Source organism: Pongo pygmaeus, chromosome 3 (genome assembly GCF_028885625.2).
Source record: "Pongo pygmaeus isolate AG05252 chromosome 3, NHGRI_mPonPyg2-v2.0_pri, whole genome shotgun sequence".
Taxonomy (NCBI): domain Eukaryota; kingdom Metazoa; phylum Chordata; class Mammalia; order Primates; family Hominidae; genus Pongo; species Pongo pygmaeus.
This window is the reverse complement of record NC_072376.2, coordinates 47,139,197-47,158,580: the sequence shown is the minus strand read 5'-3', so window position 1 is coordinate 47,158,580 and position 19,384 is coordinate 47,139,197. Positions and strand designations below refer to the sequence as shown.

The window sequence follows — 19,384 nt, the reverse complement described above, 5'->3', positions numbered from 1 at the left end:
TCCAACGTCTCAACTAAGACAAGGCAAGTCCCTTCCATCTTATGAGCCTGTAAAATCAAAAGCAAATTAGTTTCCTAGATACAATGGGGGTACAGGCATTGGGTAAATACAGCCATTCCAAATGGGAGAAATTGGCCAAAACAAAGGGGCTACAGGCCCCATGCAAGTCTGAAATCCAGCAAGGCAGTCAAATAACTCCAAAATGATCTCCTTTGACTCCATGTCTTGCATCTGGGTCACACTGATGCAAAAAGTGGGTTCCCATGGTCTTGGGCAGCTCTGCCCCTGTGGCTTTGCAGGGTGCAGCCTCCCTTCTAGCTGCTTTCATGAGCTGGCATAGAGTGTGTGCGGCATTTTCAGGCATATGGTGCAAGCTATCAGTGGATCTACCATTCTGGGGTCTTGAGGATGGAGGCCCTCTTCTCACAGCTCCACTAGGCAATGCCCCAGTAGGGATTGGTTGTGGGGGTCTCTGACCCCACATTTCCCTTCCACACTGCCTAGCAGAGGTTCTCCATGAGGGCCCCACCCCTGCAGCAAACTTCTGCCTAGGCATCCAGGCATTTCCACACATCCTCTGAAATCTAGGCAGATGTTCCCAAATCCTGATTCTTGACTTCTGTGCACTTGCAGGCTCAACACCATGTGGAAGCTGCCAATGCTTGGGGCTTCCACCCTCTGAAGCAACAGCCTGAGCTGTACCTTGGCCCCTTTTAGTCATAGCTGTCATGGCTGGGACACAGGGCACCAAGTCCCTAGGCTGCACACAGCACAAGGACCCTGGTCCCAGCCCATGAAACCACTTTTTCCACCTAGGCCTCTGGGCCTGTGATGGGAGGGGCTGCCATGAAGACCTCTGACATGTCCTGGAGACATTTCCCCATTGTCTTGGGGATTAACATCCTGCTCCTCGTTACTTCTGCAGCCAGCTTGAATTTCTCCTCAGAAAATGGTATTTTCTTTTCTATTGCATTGTCAGGCTGCAAATTTTCCTAACTTTTATGCTCTACTTCCCTTATGAAAATGAATGCCTTTAACAGCACCCAAGTCACCTCTTGAATGCTTTGCTGCTTAGAAATGTCTTCTACCAGATACCCTAAATCATGTGTCAAGTTCAAAGTTCCACAAATCTCTAGGGCAGGGGCAAAATACCACCACTCTCTTTGGTAAAACATAACAAGAGTCACCTTTGCTCCAGTTCCCAACAAGTTCCTCATTTCCATCTGAGACCACCTCATCATGGACTTTATTGTCCATATCGCTATCAGCATTTTGATCAAAGCAATTCAACTAGTTTCTAGGGAGTTCCAAACTTTCCTAATTTTTCTGTCTTCTTCTCAGCCCTCCAAACTTTTCCAACCTCTGCCTGTTACCCACTTCCAAAGTTGCTCCCACTCTTTTGGGTATCTACAGCAGCACCCCACTCTACTGGTACCAATTTACTGTATTAGTCCATTTTCACACTGCTGATAAAGACATTCCTGAGACTGGGAAGAAAAAAAGAGGTTTAATGGACTTACAGTTCCATATGGCTGTGGAGGCCTCACAATCATGGCAGAAGGTGAGAAGGAGCAAGTCACATCTCACGTGGATGGCAGCACACAAAAAAGAGAGAGCTTGTGCAGGGAAACTCCCATTTTTAAAACTGTCAGATCTCCTAAAACTCATTCACTATCATGAGAACAGCACAGGAAGACCCACCCCCATAATTCAATCACCTCCTACCAGGTTCCTCCCATGACATGTGGGAATTGTGGGAGTTACAATTCAAGATGAGATTTGGGTGGGGATACAGCCAAACCATGTCAACAGCATATTAACTTTGCTACTTGCATGTTCAGTATCAAAAAACCTACGGACATTTATTTAATTGATGATACAAATCAGAGTTTATACTGCCTTCTAATATTTGCCAAATGCTCAGTTGAAACATCTGGTATTTGAGTGAATTAGTTTAAGGGAAAGGTGACTCTTTATGTCTCTGGGCTCCACAAGCTCTGTCTAAAGTTAGATAATCGGGAAACAGTGTGTCTGGGCCATATGATTTTGGCAAAAATGCTTTTATGGAGTTAGTTGCAATTTGATTTTATGCCCTAATCTTTTAGTGTTGGTCAATAGAAGTTGGTTAAACATTCTTTTCAAAGAATATTTCTGTATCTGGGCAAAACCACAAAGACAACATCTATTATATTACCTACCAGTCCCTAATAATCCCTGGTATCAGGATTTACACTTTAACTTCCTCCTAAAATTTACTCCCAGTCATCACCATTGTTGCAGCATTGCCTTGGACATGATATGAATGGATCCTGGGTAAATAAGAACATGATTTATAACTTGAATAATCCATCAGGAGTTGACCAAAGAGGGCTTGTATTATTTCAGTTAGAAGCCCTTGTAAGGAAGCAGTCTCCTTTTGAAGCTAGATATGCCAGGAGACCCTTAGTGATGACTCAACTTCTGATAAGGTGTCTTTTTCATGTTGTCTTCAAAACCTACTGCAATCTGGCTTTTACCTGAAAGACAGGACTGACAGCAACAATATTACCTACATGCAAAAGCCTTTGGTCTTCTTTTCTTATTATTTTACAGTTTGGACTGAAAATCTGATTTCTTACTCTGACCTGTCAGACACTGCATAATTTGGCCCCTGCCTTCCTCTCTGACCCAATGCATATCCTAGTATTCTCCACTCACCCACTAAACTTTAGACACGTTGACCTGTAGGCAACCAGTTATTGAGCTGTAGGCAACCAGTTATTGATGTTAAAACATTTCAAGCTCATAACCAGCTTGTGGGGTTTGCCTTCACTGTTATTTTTGCTTAGAATGCAGAACTCTAGGGCTTCATCATTCATGTCTCAGCTCATACATCTGTGGCTTAGGCTTTCCTTGACAATCCTACTTGAGGCAGCTTTCAGTCTCAGTGTGTAACTCTATCACATTTGGTTATTTTGTCTTATTCCAACAACTTATCAGTATCCAAAATATTTTTTTACATGTTTGTAATTTGTTCCTCTAACTAAAATAATAATAATAATAGATGGAGAGGGACTCCATCTAATACAACGCCAATATGTTGTCTCCATTTCTGTCCTACCTCATTAACCTGTAAGCATCAGTTTTAACCCTTGTCTATCTGGCTCCGTCACTTGTTTAAACTGTCACTATAATGTTTCTTCTGAGCTCCAACTCACTTTATATCAGCTTGAACACTCACTGATTATTAACCCATTGTATCATTAATAAACATGTCAAGTCTAATTTCAACCAAATCTTTTACATTCCTATGTCTTCTTAAAACTAACATACAAACTGAAGAACATGTAGAATCTTGACTCTCAAGAACAATGATCTTTTGAACTAACACATTTCAATTAAGATCACATGCAGCGGGCACATATTGTGTTGCTTCTCTGCATTCCTCTCTTCCTTTGAGACCTACATCCCTTCCTTTTGGATATTTACTTCACTTCCCATTTTATCCTTGGGCTCCAAATGGGAGCAACCTTCTTTGTACATGACTTTCTCTTTTGGGTCTGGGATTGGTTGAGGGGTAGATACCTATCCCAAGATGGACCAATCAAAGTGTCTCACTGCCAGGCCACAGTGATTGGTTTTGGGATACTTGTTTCTTCAACAAGATTTTTATTTGTATCTTCAACAAGGTTTTTATTTGTTTATTTATTTAAGACAGAGTTTCGCTCTTGTCACCCAGGCTGGAGTGCAATGGTGTGATCCTGGCTCACTGCAACCTCCACCTCCCAGGTTTAAGTGATTCTCCTGCCTCAGACTCCTGAGTAGCTGGGATTACAGGTGCTCACCACCATGCCTGGCTAATTTTTGTATTTTTAGTAGAGACGGGGTTTCGCCATGTAGACCAGGCTGGTCTTGAACTCCTGACCTCACGTGATCCACCTGTTTTGGCCTCCCAAAGTGCTGGGATTACAGGCATGAGCCACGCCCGGCCCAAGATTTATTTTGACTGGACCTGGGAGAGATGACTTCTTTCTTTTTTGGTCATAAAGATGAATGCCTGTGAGTTTAGAGCTGTAGGCAACCAGTCCTCTGGCTTATAGAAAAGTTACTTTAAGCCAATCAAGCTGCCACCCCCTTTGCCCTCCTCCCCACAACACAGAAGGAAGTGGAGACAAGCTGAAGAGCCCTGAGGGTACTAGTTCCCTGGCATCAATCATCCTGAAGACCATCCACATCTCTTTAGTAATTGATTGCATTTCCACTTTTTGATACTCATATATTCCAGCACTATTTTAGGCACTTTTAAAATGCCGATTTTTCTGGTTAATTCGATATTTGTTTAATTTTTTTTGAATTTTGAATTAATTTATCTTGTAATGGATCCATAGAGTTATATATTGACTTAAAATTTCGAAGTGAAAAGAGATGCACGTATTTTTAGAAAACATTTTTATATTCCTGTTATACTCAAGAAGAAGAAAAGAGCAGCCAACAAAGCAAGACTTGTGTTAGAAAAATACATTCTACTCTGGTTCACAGTCTTTATGAAGAACTGGAATTTAAAAAGTCATGTTGAAATTGAAACTGATAATCTCTAGCTTTATATGACGAAACAAAAGATATGAAGATAAACAAGAAATATTTTCTTTGAAACTAAAATTAAATTGTCAATAAAATGTTGCGTTTCTGTCTCTCAAAAAAAAGTGTTGTCCCAAAAGGTCAAGTTATCGAAAAAAGCAGATGAGATTTTTGAAAATAAAACAGCCAGAAGGAAATAGCTGGACTGGCATAGATTCCAAAAGAGGTAGACACTTCTGCTCAAAAATATTCTTACAACATGTTTATTTTATAAGACTGAATTTTATATATGTTCAAATGATATTTTAATTCAAATGTTTATGATTGATTATTTTTACACTTTTAATAAGATGTTTATTTTAAATGGTGCTTTATTTTATTAATTTTGTTTTCTAATTTATATTAGAATGATAATGTATATTTAACAGTCATATTTTATAAATTTAAATTTTAGTTCACATTACAATTTTGTAATTTTTATATTGGAAATGGATTATTTAGTTTTGTTGATTATTTTATTTTATGAAATATGAATACTCTGCAAGTTAATTTTATGATCCATTAAACTCCCCCCTTTGCTTTGAGATAGTTTTGTCATTTGTACCTATAGATCCTTGCCTAATACAGTTACTACACTCCATCTCTGAGATAGACAAACACATAGTAAAAGAATAAAATTATAGGCTGGGCACAGTGGCTCACGCCTATAATCCTAGCACTCTGGGAGGCCGAGGCATGTGGATCACTTGAGGTCAGGAGTTCAAGAGCAGCCTGGGCAACATAATGAAACCTCATCTCCATCAAAAATGACAAAAATTAGCCAGGCGTGGTGGCATGAGCCTGTAGTCCCCAGCTACCCAGAAGGCTGAGGCAGGAGAATTGCTTGAACCTGGAAGGTGGAGGTTGCAGTGAGCTGAGATCACGCCACTGCACTCCAGCCTGGGCGACAGAGCGAGACTCCATCTCAAAAAAAAAAAAAAAAATCTATCTATCTATCTATCTATCTATCTATCTATCTATCTATCTATCGTTAGGATTGCAATAAAAAGTGTTTTTAAAATACTGAGTTAACTAGAAAAATAAGCTCAGAACTTATGCTCTGCTTTAAGCATTTCTATTGATGGAAGTTTTGCTGTATAAACTCCCATTGAACTGAGCTATTCAGCCTGAGAAATGTTTCTGTAGCACAGTTCATTCATGTTTTGTTTGAAACCTATTAGTACCTGCCTGTTAAAATTTCTACTTGACACAATAACCACCTTTCGGTATTAGTATGTCAAATCTATGGGACCAAAACAGGGAGAATATGACAAGATTCAAGAAGAGATTTTTTAAATCGGATACAAAATGTTTAGTGTAAATGTTTCAAGTGTGGAACAGGATATTTAGAACTGCAAAAAATTTATCTTATCCGCTGTTAAAGGTATTTATATGTCAAGATGAACCGTCAAGGGCTGAGGTTGGATGCTTAGATTATTTTCCCCCATCAATAGATGCAAGAGGACAAACCTTATCCTTCAACTGAAGTGTGTTACATGTCTAGGTAATTCCTGCACTTCTGTCTTGTTGTTAGAGGTAAGAAAAAAGCCCTGGTTCTGGGGGAATTTGTGATGACCTTCGTTTTTTAGGCAAGCAGCCCCAATATAATCATAATTCAAGCATGGGATATTTATTACTAAAACAAAGTGACTTGAGGATGGGAGAGTAGGCCAAATTGTCTAGGGATCTGGCTGTTCTCCTAAGTCTTGAAATATTTAATCCCTCTCATAATGTCAGGATGTTCCAGAACTCCTAATGAGCTCTGTTCTCTCATTTCAACATCAGAAAAGTGATATATTTGTATGTGTCTTATGACTACACAATTCCTCAAGAAACAAATATAAGGCAAATCCTTCTGCTTCTCTGTATAGCACTGCTTTCAGGCCCAGAGCAGAGGGGCCTTGCCCTGGGCTCCACGATTTAGAGCAGTGGTTCTCAACCAGGGGTGACTTTGCCCCTAGGGCAGCAATCCCCAACCTTTTTGGCATCTGGGACTGGTTTTGTGGAAGACAATTTTTCCACAGACCGGGATGGGATGGGGGGAATGGTTTTGGCATGATTCAAGCACATTACATTTATTGTGCACTTTATTTCTATTATTATTGCATTATAATATATAATGAAATCATTATACTACTCACCATAATGTTGAATCAGTGGAAAACCTGAGCTTGTTTTCATACAACTAGATGGTCCCATCTGAGGGTGATGGGAGACAGTGACAGATCATCAGGCATTTGATTCCCATAAGAAGCACGCAACCTAGATCCCTCGCATGCACAGTTCACAATAGGATTCACACTTCCGGGAGAATCTAAGGCCGCTAATTGGACAGGAGGCGGAGCTCAGGCAGTAATGCCTGTGATGGTGAGCAGCTGTAAACACAGATGAAGCTTTGCTGGCTTGCCCCGCACTCACCTCCTGCTGTGTGGCCTGGTTCCTAACAGGGGCCCTGGGGCTGGGGACCCCTGTCCTAGGGTACATTTGGAATGTCTGTAGACATTATTTTTTAAATTGTAAATCCAGGGTTGATGGGGTCTTATTTGGAGCTAGTGGGTAGAAGCCAGGGATGTTACAAAACATCCTGCAGTGCACAAGAATCACTCTACATAGCAATTAATTAACTTGTATAACTTGTCAATAGCATCTAGAGTGAGAAACCCTGATTTAGAGGGACCCTCTGGCCCTCCTCCTCTAGTTCACCCCATGGGGTAAGGACTCTGTTAGCCAAGGAGTTATGCTCACATGGAGCCTCATCCCTTTTCTAGAGTGATGCTTTCAAAGTGTGGTCTCAGACCAGCATCATCATCATCACCTGTGATCTTGGTAGAGCGACAGATTTTGTGTCCCATCTGAGACTTAACTGAATCAGAAAATCTGGGGATGAGGCCAACAAATCTGTGTTGTAACAGGTCCTCCAGGTGATTCTGATGAATGCTAAAGTTTGAAACCCACTGTTCTCAGGAGTCCAAGAGTTCTGTATTTGAATCTAACAGATATGTTTGTCAAGAGAGGAGGAGAGAAATTTTTCTTTGACAGCTTGATAACTTGATTTATAACATCTAAATATGTAGACAAATGATTATAACATCTAAATATGTAGACAAATGGCAATTGGGCCTCCACTTGTACTCTTGCCCTAGCTGCTGGATTAGATCATTGCTAAAATTTCCTTCTCCGTGTATGAATCCATAGATGCTATGGAAGCATTTTGAGTCTGTATTACCTGCACAAACTCAGTTGGGATACAGTGACTTTGATGCTTAAATTTTCTCTTTTGCTTTCTACACAACAGGACTTTTTTGTCTTTTCATATAATATAAAAAGGTTTCAATTATTTAAGTCAAAAGCAACCCCAATCATCAAACAATATTTGAGCAGTTCTTAAGTTCCAGCCACCTTTTACATAAGATGATTTACATAGTTTTAAAAATGGAGAAGTACAGGCACACATATTCTTGATGTGCATGTATATTAGTATTATTCTTTGAAATGGAAGTTCATAATACTAATCAAAAATTCAAATTTTGATTCAATGATTTTATTTCTAGGAATTTATTCCAAAATCATACTTTTGCATGTAGGCAAAGGCGAATGTTTAGGATATTAACTGCTGCTATTTTGTCATACCCCCAAATAGGACAAAACCTATGTGTGCAGAGATTAGTTAAGTAAATGTATGAACATCCATGTAACAAACACTATGCAGCTATCAAAAGAACATGGTGTGCTGTCAATGGGGGAGAACTGTGTAGGGTTCACAGTTTAAGAACTGTACTCTGACATGAGACTGTAGCGATTAAATTACCGTCTTTGCCGTCTGCTTCTTTTGTGCCTTGGGCATGTTACTTATTTTCTCTACCTCAATTTTTTCATCTCCAAAATGGGAAATAATTATAAAGTCTATGTCACAGAGTTGTTGAGATGATTAAATAAAACAAGTTAGTCTTTTAGTGCTTGTCATATAGAAAACAGTTAACACCTGCTAGCTATTATGGTGGAAAGACTTCTAAGATAAGTCGCTAAGTGAAAATATCAAGACCACACAGAACAATGTGTGTAGCAAAGGAGGGATATGTATACATGAATTGTAGAAAAAGCTTGACAAAGATACTCAAACACTATTTACAGTGGTTGTTTCTATGCATCTAAGATAGGAAGAAGACAACTTTTTCATTTTATAATTGTCGATATGATAGGAGAAGAAAACAACTTTTTCATTTTATAATTGTTGATATGTTTTTCTATGTACAAGTATTACTTTTATAATTTTCAAAGTTATTTAAAAAAAACCATATATCCGATGAGGTTAGTATCCAAAATACATAAGGAACTAAAAGAATTCAACAGCAAAAAGTCAAATAACCTGATTGAAAAGTGGACTAAGGACCTGAACAGACATTTCTAAAAGGAAGACATAGAATGGCCAACAAGTATAAGAAAAGGTGCTCAGCATTACTAATCATCAGGGAAATGCAAATTAAAATCACAATGAAATGTCACCTCATATCTGTTAAAATGGTTATCATCAAAAAGAGAAAACATATAAAAAATGTTGGGGAGATGTGAAGAAGGGGAAACCCTATATATTCTTGGTAGAAATGTTAACTGGTACAGCACTTATGAAAAACAGTATGGAGATTCCTCAAAAAATTCAAAATAGAACTACCTACCATATGATCCATCAATCCCACTTCTGGCTATATATCTAAAGGAAATGAAATAATTATCTCAAAAAGACATCTGCACTCTCATGTTAATTGCAGCACTCTTCATAATACCTAAGATATGAAAACAACTTCAGTGTTTGTTGATGAGTGAATGGATAAAGAAAATGTGATGTCACATTTTCTTTACACAATAGAATATATATTTCTTTATACAATAGAAATTTTATGCAAAGAATACACATACACACACCACATTTTCTTTACACAATAGAACAGTATTCAGTATTCTTAGAAGGAAATTCTGCCATTTGAGACAACATGGATAAACTTGGAGGACATGTTAAGTGAAATATGCCAAGCACAGAAAGACAAATACTGCATGATCTCATTTATATGTGGAATCTAAAAAAGTCAACTCGTAAATGCAGAGAGTAGAATGTTAGTTGCCAAAAACTAGAGGATGGGGAAAATGGGGAGATGGTCAAAGGGTACAAAGATTCAGTAATGTGGAATGAATAAGTTCTGGAGATCTAATGTACAACATGATGACTATAGTTAATGATGCTAAATTGTATACTTGAAATTTGCTAAGATTCATGGCCTTAGTGTTCTTACCACACACACACACACACACACACACACACACACACACACACACACGTAACTATGTGGTGATAGATATGCTTCTTAGCTTGATCGTGGTAGCCATTTCACAAGGTATACATATATCAAACATTACATTACACCCCTTAAATATGTACAATTTTTATTTGTTAAGAATGCCTCAATAAAGCTGGAAAAAAAGAAAGGGAAATCGAAGTTATGCAGATGCTCAGATTCTGTACGATGGCAGAAATACAACCAAACAAATTCACTGACTTTTTAAAATGGGCCATTGGATGACATTTCTGGTGCTGAAAGTTTATGTTTGTGCATGAGAAACATGCCAGTGTTCAAGAATTTCATGGAAACCTAATTTTCATAATGATACTCCCCTATCCTTGATGATTAATTTCTTAAAATTTCCACTTACAACTGAGAAATTCCGGCTAAATTGCCTTTCTTTTTGGAAGCTAATGAATGAAATGCAAAAACATCCTGTGGATGTCTGTGGAGCCCTTCCTCAGGGCAGCTAGGGGGCCTTTTGAGTTGAAAGGCTGGTGTTCTTTGCAATGATTTTCCTATCCAGCATCAGTGCACACTCTCTCCTAATTGCACTCCCCATGTAAGTATCTTGTTGCCCTATGAATACCTGATTTAAGAATGACCTGATTAAATAACAAAATCTAAAGTTTGTCTTCCTTTGGCTTTACCTGGATTTAGGAGATTCATAGGTAGTTCTATTGCAGAAGGGAATTCTCAGGATGCAGGTTATCAGGAGAAACACCATGACAAGTATGTGTGGCCTCTGACTTTTATACTTTCCATCTCACTTTGCCTCTGCATTCAGAACTTCTGGAATTGATGGAGAGCCAGATTCATTTTGGCCAAGAAAAAGAAAAATTATTTTTGTAAGAGGTTTTTTTGATATCTTCAATAATCTAACAGTCAACTCAAATTTCTAAATAAATTTATATCTTATGCCACTCTTCTTCATTGTGGCTAGGATGTATGACATTTGTTTAAAAATCAAATGTTAATAATTCATTCATTATGAAATACTCTTGTGTTTTTAATCTTTGGCTCTTATTCTGTCATCAAGTATTCCCTTTAGAGGGTTCTTCCTTGCCTTTTTAAAAGTATGAGTTGGGGGAAGTTTTTGTTCATTTTCTATTATGTGATTACAATAGTTTAAAAATAATAATCAGATGAGGCCAGGTGCCATGGTTCATGCCTGTAATCCCAGCAGTTTGGGATGCTGAGGTGGGCAGACCACTTGAGGTCAGGAGTTTAAGACCACCCTGGACAACATGGTGAAACCTCATCTCTACTAAAAATATAAAAATTAGCTAGGCGTGTTTGCATGTACCTGTGATCCCAGCTACTTGGGAGGCTGAGGCAGGAGAAGCACTTGAACCCTGAGGCAGAGGTTGCAGTGAGCCGAGATCACACCACTGTACTCCAGCCTGGGCAACAGAGCAAGATTCCATCAAAAAAAAAAAAACAAAAACCTAGAAACATAGAAATATTACAATTCTTACAACTTTTATGCTGTCTAAATAGATGTTAAATGGCCACTGATTCTCTTCATGTGTTGTTTATTTTATTTTATATTGCTATATTGCAGAATTACAATGGACAAGAAAAGAGGAGGGAAAAAACCCAGCTAGATACATTTTATTTTACTTTTGATCTCTGCCTAAAGTTATTCTTATGTTTTACCTGTTGGAACTTTTGTATCATACACATTATAATCCTGACACCTCATGAAGTTCAAACACAGGTCAGCAGGGAGAATAACTAAAACAGCTCTAACAATTTGTAACAGTCCAAATTCTCCTCTTGAAATGTTGACATAATTTAACGCTTCTTTTTGAAAGGGAATGAGTGCTAAATAATGATAATGCCTGTTCAAAGATCATTGTACTTTGAATACTTATCCAGTATTTGCTTTGTATCAGAGAACCATCTGTGACCAAATTGATACAGGAACAGGAGAAAGAGCCACGGTGGCTGACATTACACTCCAACTGGGAGAGCCTCAATGGGACCACTTTACATGAACTTCTAGTAAATGGGTAAGAACACATTCATAAGAGCTGTGTATAAATGTCTTCTTTTGAGAAGTGTCTGTTCATATCCTTCGCCCACTTTTTGATAGGGTTCTTTGTTTTTTTCTTGTAAATTTGTTTGAGTTCATTGTAGATTCTGGATATTAGCCCTTTGTCAGATGAGTAGGTTGCAAAAATTTTCTCCCATTTTGTAGGTTGCCTGTTCACTCTGATGGTAGTTTCTTTTGCTGTGCAGAAGCTCTTTAGTTTAATTAGATCCCAGTTGTCAATTTTGACTTTTGTTGCCATTGCTTTTGGTGTTTTAGACATGAAGTCCTTGCCCATACCTATGTCCTGAATGGTAACGCCTAGGTTTTCTTTCAGGGTTTTTATGGTTTTAGGTCTAACGTTTAAGTCTTTAATCCATCTTGAATTAATTTTTGTATAAGGTGTAAGGAAGGGATCCGAAGACATTTATGCAGCCAAAAGACACATGAAAAAATGCTCATCATCACTGGCCATCAGAGAAATGCAAATCAAAACCATAATGAGATACCGTCTCACACCAGTTAGAATGGCGATCATTAAAATGTCAGGAAACAACAGGTGCTGGAGAGGATGTGGAGAAATAGGAACACTTTTACACTGTTGGTGGGACTGTAAACTAGTTCAACCATTGTGGAAGTCAGTGTGGCGATTCCTCAGGCATCTAAAACTAGAAATACCATTTGACCCAGCCATCCCATTACTGGGTATATACCCAAAGGACTATAAATCATGCTGCTATAAAGACACATGCACACATATGTTAATTGCAGCACTATTCACAATAGCAAAGACTTGGAACCAACCCAAATGTCCAACAATGATAGACTGGATTAAGAAAATGTGGCACATATACACCATGGAATACTATGCAGCCATAAAAATGAGTTCACGTCCTTTGTAGGGACATGGATGAAATTGGAAACCATCACTCTCAGTGAACCATCGCAAGGACAAAAAACCAAACACCGCATGTTCTCACTCATAGATGGGAATTGAACAATGAGAACACATGGACACAGGAAGGGGAACATCACACTCTGGGGACTGTTGTGGGGTTGGAGGAGGGGGGAGGGATAGCATTAGGAGATATACCTAATGCTAAATGACGAGTTAATGGGTGCAGCCCACCAGCATGGCACATGTATACATATGTAACTAACCTGCACATTGTGCACATGTACCCTAAAACTTAAAGTATAATAATAATAATAAAAAAAGAAGAAAAAGAGCTGTGTAGAGTCAGATTATGGAGCAAGAGTTTATCATTGGGCCTTTCTTCCATTTTTTAACTTAAGATAATCCAAATTTGTCATATCAGTAAAGAGTTTCCATAGATTCACTATTGCCTTTACATTTCAACATTGGTTGCTTTTATTTCTTCTTTCTAGACATAGATTTTTTTTTCTCTTTTATTCATGATTACAGAAACTATCATGGCGAGGAGAGAGGAACTTGGGTTCTAATCTTGGATTTCTTTTAATATCTTATTCAAAATAAACCCTCATGTCTGCATTTCCTACAGATGCTACATAGAACTAGTTAACAGAGGGAAGTGAAGTAATGATAACTAAGAAAACTTGGAATGTCTAAGAGAGGAATAGACACAAAATGAAATTATAATCAAGTTGTCTTGAAAGTACACTTAAGTTTACCCTAAAAAATCATTGCATCTTAAACAGGGTTGCTTCCCTTGTCTATGGGTGGGGTGTAGGAGGAAGATAAATTAAGGAAATTTACACTTACTAAGCTCTTATTACTTTATAGGCACACAGCGAGGTAGTCTTATATACACTGACTCATTTAAACCTCATAATAGATTTGTGAACCATGGATGATTATCCAATATTTTACAGCTTGAATATTTAAATAACTTGCTCAAATCTCACAGCCCACAGATGCTAAGTGATAGAGTCTGAACTCTAAATAAATATGTCTGACTCTGAAGCTCATAAATGTTGCTACTTCTTAAGAATTTTAAAGAGGAAAACTAAAAATGGACCATTTCCTCTTAAAAAGTCTTGACATTTTCCTCATAGAACAAATTCTGCAGACAAATTTCTGGATATTTGTCAACTGAAGTACTTCCTCTAAAGCAATGACCTAGATCTTAACCAAGTGATTTGTTTCCTCAAACCTGTAATTCCAGAAAAAACCTTTCAGGTCAAGTAAATAAATAAATAAATAAATAAATAAATAACTCATTCTAGATTGGGAGTTGGTAAACTTGGTTCTAGTCCTGGTTTACTAACTAGAAGTGTTATCTTATATAACTGCAATTTCCACTAAGAAGTTGGATGAATAGTCTTTGATGACTTTTCCTACTCCTAAGAGCTATGTGTTTTCAATCTAACAAATAACAACTAATTATTAAGTATTTCTTTAATACCAAGTTGAGTATTAGGCTTTGAGGGGATGTAGAAGTGAATGAGGGGATGTAGAAATGTTATCTTATATAACTGCAATTTCCACTAAGAAGTTGGATGAATAGTCTTTGATGACTTTTCCTATTCCTAAGAGCCATGTGTTTTCAATCTAACAAATAACAACTAATTATTAAGTATTTCTTTAATACCAAGTTGAGTATTAGGCTTTGAGGGGATGTAGAAGTGAATGAGGGGAAACAAAGGCCCTCATCTCAGGGAACATACACTATATGGGGTGAAAATAAAGATTACAAATTAGTAAAAATAATTTTAGACTTTGGTAAGTGCTGCAAATAAATTTAGAATAATGTAACAGAGAGTAAGGAAGAGAGGATTTTAGACAGTGGGAGGGTAGAAAGCAAATGAGCTTTTCCTGTATTACATAATTTATTGTATGCAAATAATTACACGTGCCCCTACGTAAATTTAGCAAGAAATGAAAATACAGTAAATCTTCAGAAAGGAATGTGGAAATTATATATTTAGGGTTGGATTTTTTTTCAATCTGAGAGATCTAGGATTCTAAGTACATCATAGTATTTTTGAAAGTGCCAATATGGGTTTTTATTGTCCTTTTTCATTTACATTGAGGTTGTAATGTAAATGTTTCATGGTTGGGAGAGAACTTAGTGATTAAAATTTCTACCCCAAACTGAATTATCTTGTGCCATCACATTGAAAGATCCTTTAACAGGGACCATGTTCTTGCATTCAAAGTTGAATTTAGATTTTAGAAAATTCTTTTCCTGAACCCACAATTCTTGTAAATTGCACCTACTAGTTCTGATCATGTCATCTAAAGTTATATGAAATAAATTTAAGCTACTTTTCCTCTTGTCAACTTCTCATATAGCGGAAATTTAACCTTGAGAGTCTTGGTAAGACTCTTTTCCAGTCTAAATATTCCATTCCTTAATCTGTTCTTTAAATTTCTGAAGTCATATTTTACTCATCTTGGACTATTTCTCAACTTGTTTTGAGCACACTCCACTTTGTATAAGCATAAAAATCTGACATGCTGCCTCCTCACCACTGATTCTAAAAAGTACTCCCATCTCCCCTTGAGAATTGTAGTTTGAATTTACATTGTGGTGGTTCCACCAGCCAAAATGATGTGGGAAATTTTGTTAAAATAGTTGCTTTTCCCACAAATGTGAAATTAAATTATGATGACATTAAATAAACTAAAAAAATGAAGTATATATATTCCATGTACTCCCACCTACAACATGATTAATATCTGACTGCACTCCTGCCTTGAGAATTCCTGCACCAAAAGGAATTGTTGCTCAGAGAATGTGATTTCTGGTGGTAACAGTTGGAGCTGTCTTGTTTTTCACTGGTAAAGTGTTTGAATTGAACAGGAAATATGTAACTTAATGTTGTACCATTTTATGTTTCCAAATCCAGGCAGTCTTGTCAGAGCAGAAGTAAAATTTCTCTTCTGTGTACTAAACAAGGTGAGAGAATTAGAGGTGTGGCAATGGGATATGAACTTAATTGAACTGGATTGGCTCAGGGGAAGAGTGATCGCTTGTAAGTGACAGCAAATAGCTAAGCATTTAGCAAGGTTTGGCATCAACTCAGAAACTGTCTTCTGCTCCTTGGTAGACTGTGGGCGCCGCCCTGCTGCCCGAATGAACAAAAGGATCCTTGGGGGTCGGACGAGTCGCCCTGGAAGGTGGCCATGGCAGTGTTCTCTGCAGAGTGAACCCAGTGGACATATCTGTGGCTGTGTCCTCATTGCCAAGAAGTGGGTTCTGACAGTTGCCCACTGCTTCGAGGGGTAAGCTGCACCTTTCCTTTTTTCCTTTGCCTGGATTTGATCACTTTGTCACTCGGGAATTCTCAGTGGCATATGTAACTCCATGAAGCCACATCCAGGCGAAAGCTACAGCTAATCTACTTCCCGGGCCTTTATCTTCCTAAAGTTTTCTATCCTTGATGTTGCCATCTAATATATGGGCTGCTCATTTGTTGGAAATGGCTGCATATTGCTTCCAATTTTTGTCCTAAGGAGGGAGAGAGAGAAAGAAGTTTAGAAGATTGACTCTATGCTACTATTAGTCTCTTTTCTAGACCTCTTAAATATATCACATATATAATAACTTAAACAGAAGTGATTTATTTAGATACTACAATGAGGTTTGGATGCAGGCACAACTGGTGAGTAGTTTGGGAAGCAGAGTTAAAAGTATAATGTGTGTAATATGTGTGCTATTCAGAGAGAGAGAGAGTGTGTGTGTGTGTGTGTATATATATATATATATATATATAAAGAGAGAGAGGTTATGTTATGCCATTTTATGTTTCCAAATCTAGGCAGCCTTGTCATAGCAGAAGTAAGATTTCTCTTCTGTGTGCTGAACAAGGTGAGAAAATTAGAGGGGTAGCAATGGGATATGAACTTAATTGAACTGGATTGGCTCAGAGGAAGAGAGATCACTTGAGCCCATCCAAACCAAACCAAACCAAAACACAAACAAAACAATGACGACAAACAAAGGTTTGTTTTGACATAATTGGCTCATGTGATTCTGGAGGCTTGGTGAATCCAAAACCTGATGAGGTAGGTGGCAGGCAGGAAGATTGGGCAAGAGTTGCAGTTCAATCTGCTGGCAGAATTCCTTCTTGCTGGAGAGGTCAGTCCTTGTTCTATTAAGATTTTTATCTGAATGGGTAAGGCCCAGCCACATCATGGAGTGTCACTGGCTTTACTCAAAGTCCGCTGATTTAAATATTAATCTCATAAGAAAAACGCCTTCACAGAAACACACAGAATAATGTTTGGCCAAATATTTGGGTGCGGTAGCCCAGCCAAATTGATACATAAAATTAACCACCACAATATGCCTAAAGAGAGCAGAAGAATAAAACCAAGGGAAAACCTACCCCAAACTGATGAACATCACTGCAGGATCTCTTCCAGCTATCTGTTGCTATGTAATTTGTAGCAAAACAAAACAAACAAACAAAACCAAACATAAACAAAACAATAACAACAAACAAAAACTCAGACATTTATTATGCTCACTGAAGATTCAGACAAAGTGTAGTTGGTGTAATTTGTCTCTGCTCTGTGATTTCTGGGGCCTCAGCTAGAAGATTCCAAGGCTAGGGAGAGGCTGGCACCATCTGAAGTCTGACAGTAGATGCTGCCTGTTGGCTGGGGCCTCAGTTCCTCTCTGTATGAGACTCAGTTCATGGTGGCTGGCATCCTCCAAAGCAAGCTTCCCAAAAAGGAAGCCAGGAGGAAGCTGTATTACCTTTTTTGACTCAGCATCCAAAAGCACAAAATGTTGCTTCTCATATGTGGTTGCCCAGAGCCATCAGTCACAGGCCCCACCTGATTCAAAGGGAAGAAACACAGACCTCCCACATCAAAGGACTTGAGGACAGGTTTTGAAAACCACCATGCTAGCCATTTTATTGTATTTATTTTTAATAATTTTACTTTATTTAAATGAAGTAATATTAAATAATAGCAAAAATTTGAGGCAAAAAATAATCCACAGGTCTATTACTTAATTAAATGGATACTTTTCATTTGATCTGATTAGTTTCTAGGAAAAATAAGGCAATTTCATGTTTTGCCTATTTGCCTGTTATTATTTTGTCGTAGCTTTGCCAATTATTGTGTGACCACTGGCCAATTCAGTGACTTCTCTGGACCACAGTTTTCTGTTATGTGAAATTAAAGAAATAATAATCCCTACCTCACAGAGTTGGTGCGGGCAGGAAGTGAAACAGTCTATGTAGAGCTTTAAGAACTATGCCGGGCATCAACCAGTAAGACACCGAAAGGTAAACTTTTCTTTAAAAAAAACTATTGCTAAAATCATGCATTCTACATTTTCCCTTAGCATTATGGCATGAGTATTTTTGCATTTTGTTAGCACTATTCTCCCACATTCATTTACCTTAATTCCTGATCATCCTTAAGGTAACCCCTGTTAGTGCATTATGAATATTCTCCCACAACCGTAAACACATATCTTTTTCACAAGGCGTCATTGTTTACTTTTACAATTTGGAATAACACTCTATAATTCCGTTTGTTAGTTGCTTTTCTCATGTAGCAATATATCATGGACATCTCTCCAGGTCAACTGATGCAGCTCTGACTAATTTTTTTTTAAAGCCAAATAATATTCTATCTATAGATTTACTATAACTTTTAAAATTATTCCCCACTTGATGGACATTTGATTTAGTTCCAGTTTGCTGCCATTTTAACAATACTGCAATAAATGTTCTTAAAGAAAATTACTCACCTATTGGTACTCTTGTTTGTAGAGGTTACAGTACCAGCACATACCTGCAGTTTCATAAGGAGGTTACACAGATGGATACATGTTTTATTCTCTAAGGGGCTAATCTAGTGAGGAGACAGACATTTAAGCAAGTAATTAGATTACAGTGTGATAGTGATTATAAAATGGAAATGTGTATATCCAGTTATTTGATTGCTATTTTGGGGGAAATAAAACATTAAAAAAATCAAACTAGCACCTTTGCTTGAGAGCTTTTAATGTGTAAGATCCAGAATTATTGGAAGAGTCTGCATAGTATGTCAAAAAACACCCTGGAATGTTATTGCTTTAGAAGGGGCCAGATGTTTCCAGATGTTTTTTCCAGACCTAATTTGTAACTCCATGGTAATAAGAAGGTTATACTAGCAAGAGTACATTCATCAAGAGATGATTACCTAAATGAATCCAACAGTTTTTTTCAGGGAACAGCACTCTTTATGTGCTAGTTAATCGAGTTTCATATCCCACTTTTGTTATTTCCACATGTGGTATCCAAGTTTCCTCTTTCACTGACAGATCTGTAAAGTTCAGGAGAAATCTTGCAATAGAGAAGAAATATATGTTTAAAATTAAGGGCATGTACATAATACTAAAGGCCTTGATAAGTTTCATGGAACACTAAATTTAACGAAACTGTCAAGAGAGGTCTAGTCTATCCATAAGAAGTTAGAAAATGCCCCACT

At 37.7% G+C, this 19,384-nt stretch overlaps 2 protein-coding genes across 4 annotated transcripts in view; one reads left to right on the top strand and one right to left on the bottom strand.

The window, feature by feature from the left end:
• CORIN (corin, serine peptidase) overlaps positions 1-19,384 on the top strand; it is a 254,519-nt gene that overhangs the window by 211,491 nt on the left and 23,644 nt on the right. For all 3 annotated transcript variants that reach the window (XM_054486844.2, XM_054486842.2, XM_054486841.2), the window contains 3 exons: positions 11,828-11,944; positions 15,799-15,848; positions 16,000-16,174. In XM_054486844.2, the coding sequence (XP_054342819.1) occupies positions 11,828-11,944; positions 15,799-15,848; positions 16,000-16,174 (342 nt within the window). The remainder of the gene's footprint in view (positions 1-11,827; positions 11,945-15,798; positions 15,849-15,999; positions 16,175-19,384) is intronic.
• The window catches only part of ATP10D (ATPase phospholipid transporting 10D (putative)), a 161,641-nt gene continuing 155,636 nt past the window's right edge, over positions 13,380-19,384 (bottom strand). Inside the window, exons 24-26 of the mRNA XM_063663621.1 lie at positions 18,663-18,706; positions 17,281-17,327; positions 13,380-16,400 (exon numbers count right to left, since the gene is read on the bottom strand). Coding sequence (XP_063519691.1) covers positions 18,663-18,706 — 44 coding nt within the window. The 3' untranslated portion in view covers positions 13,380-16,400; positions 17,281-17,327. The remainder of the gene's footprint in view (positions 16,401-17,280; positions 17,328-18,662; positions 18,707-19,384) is intronic.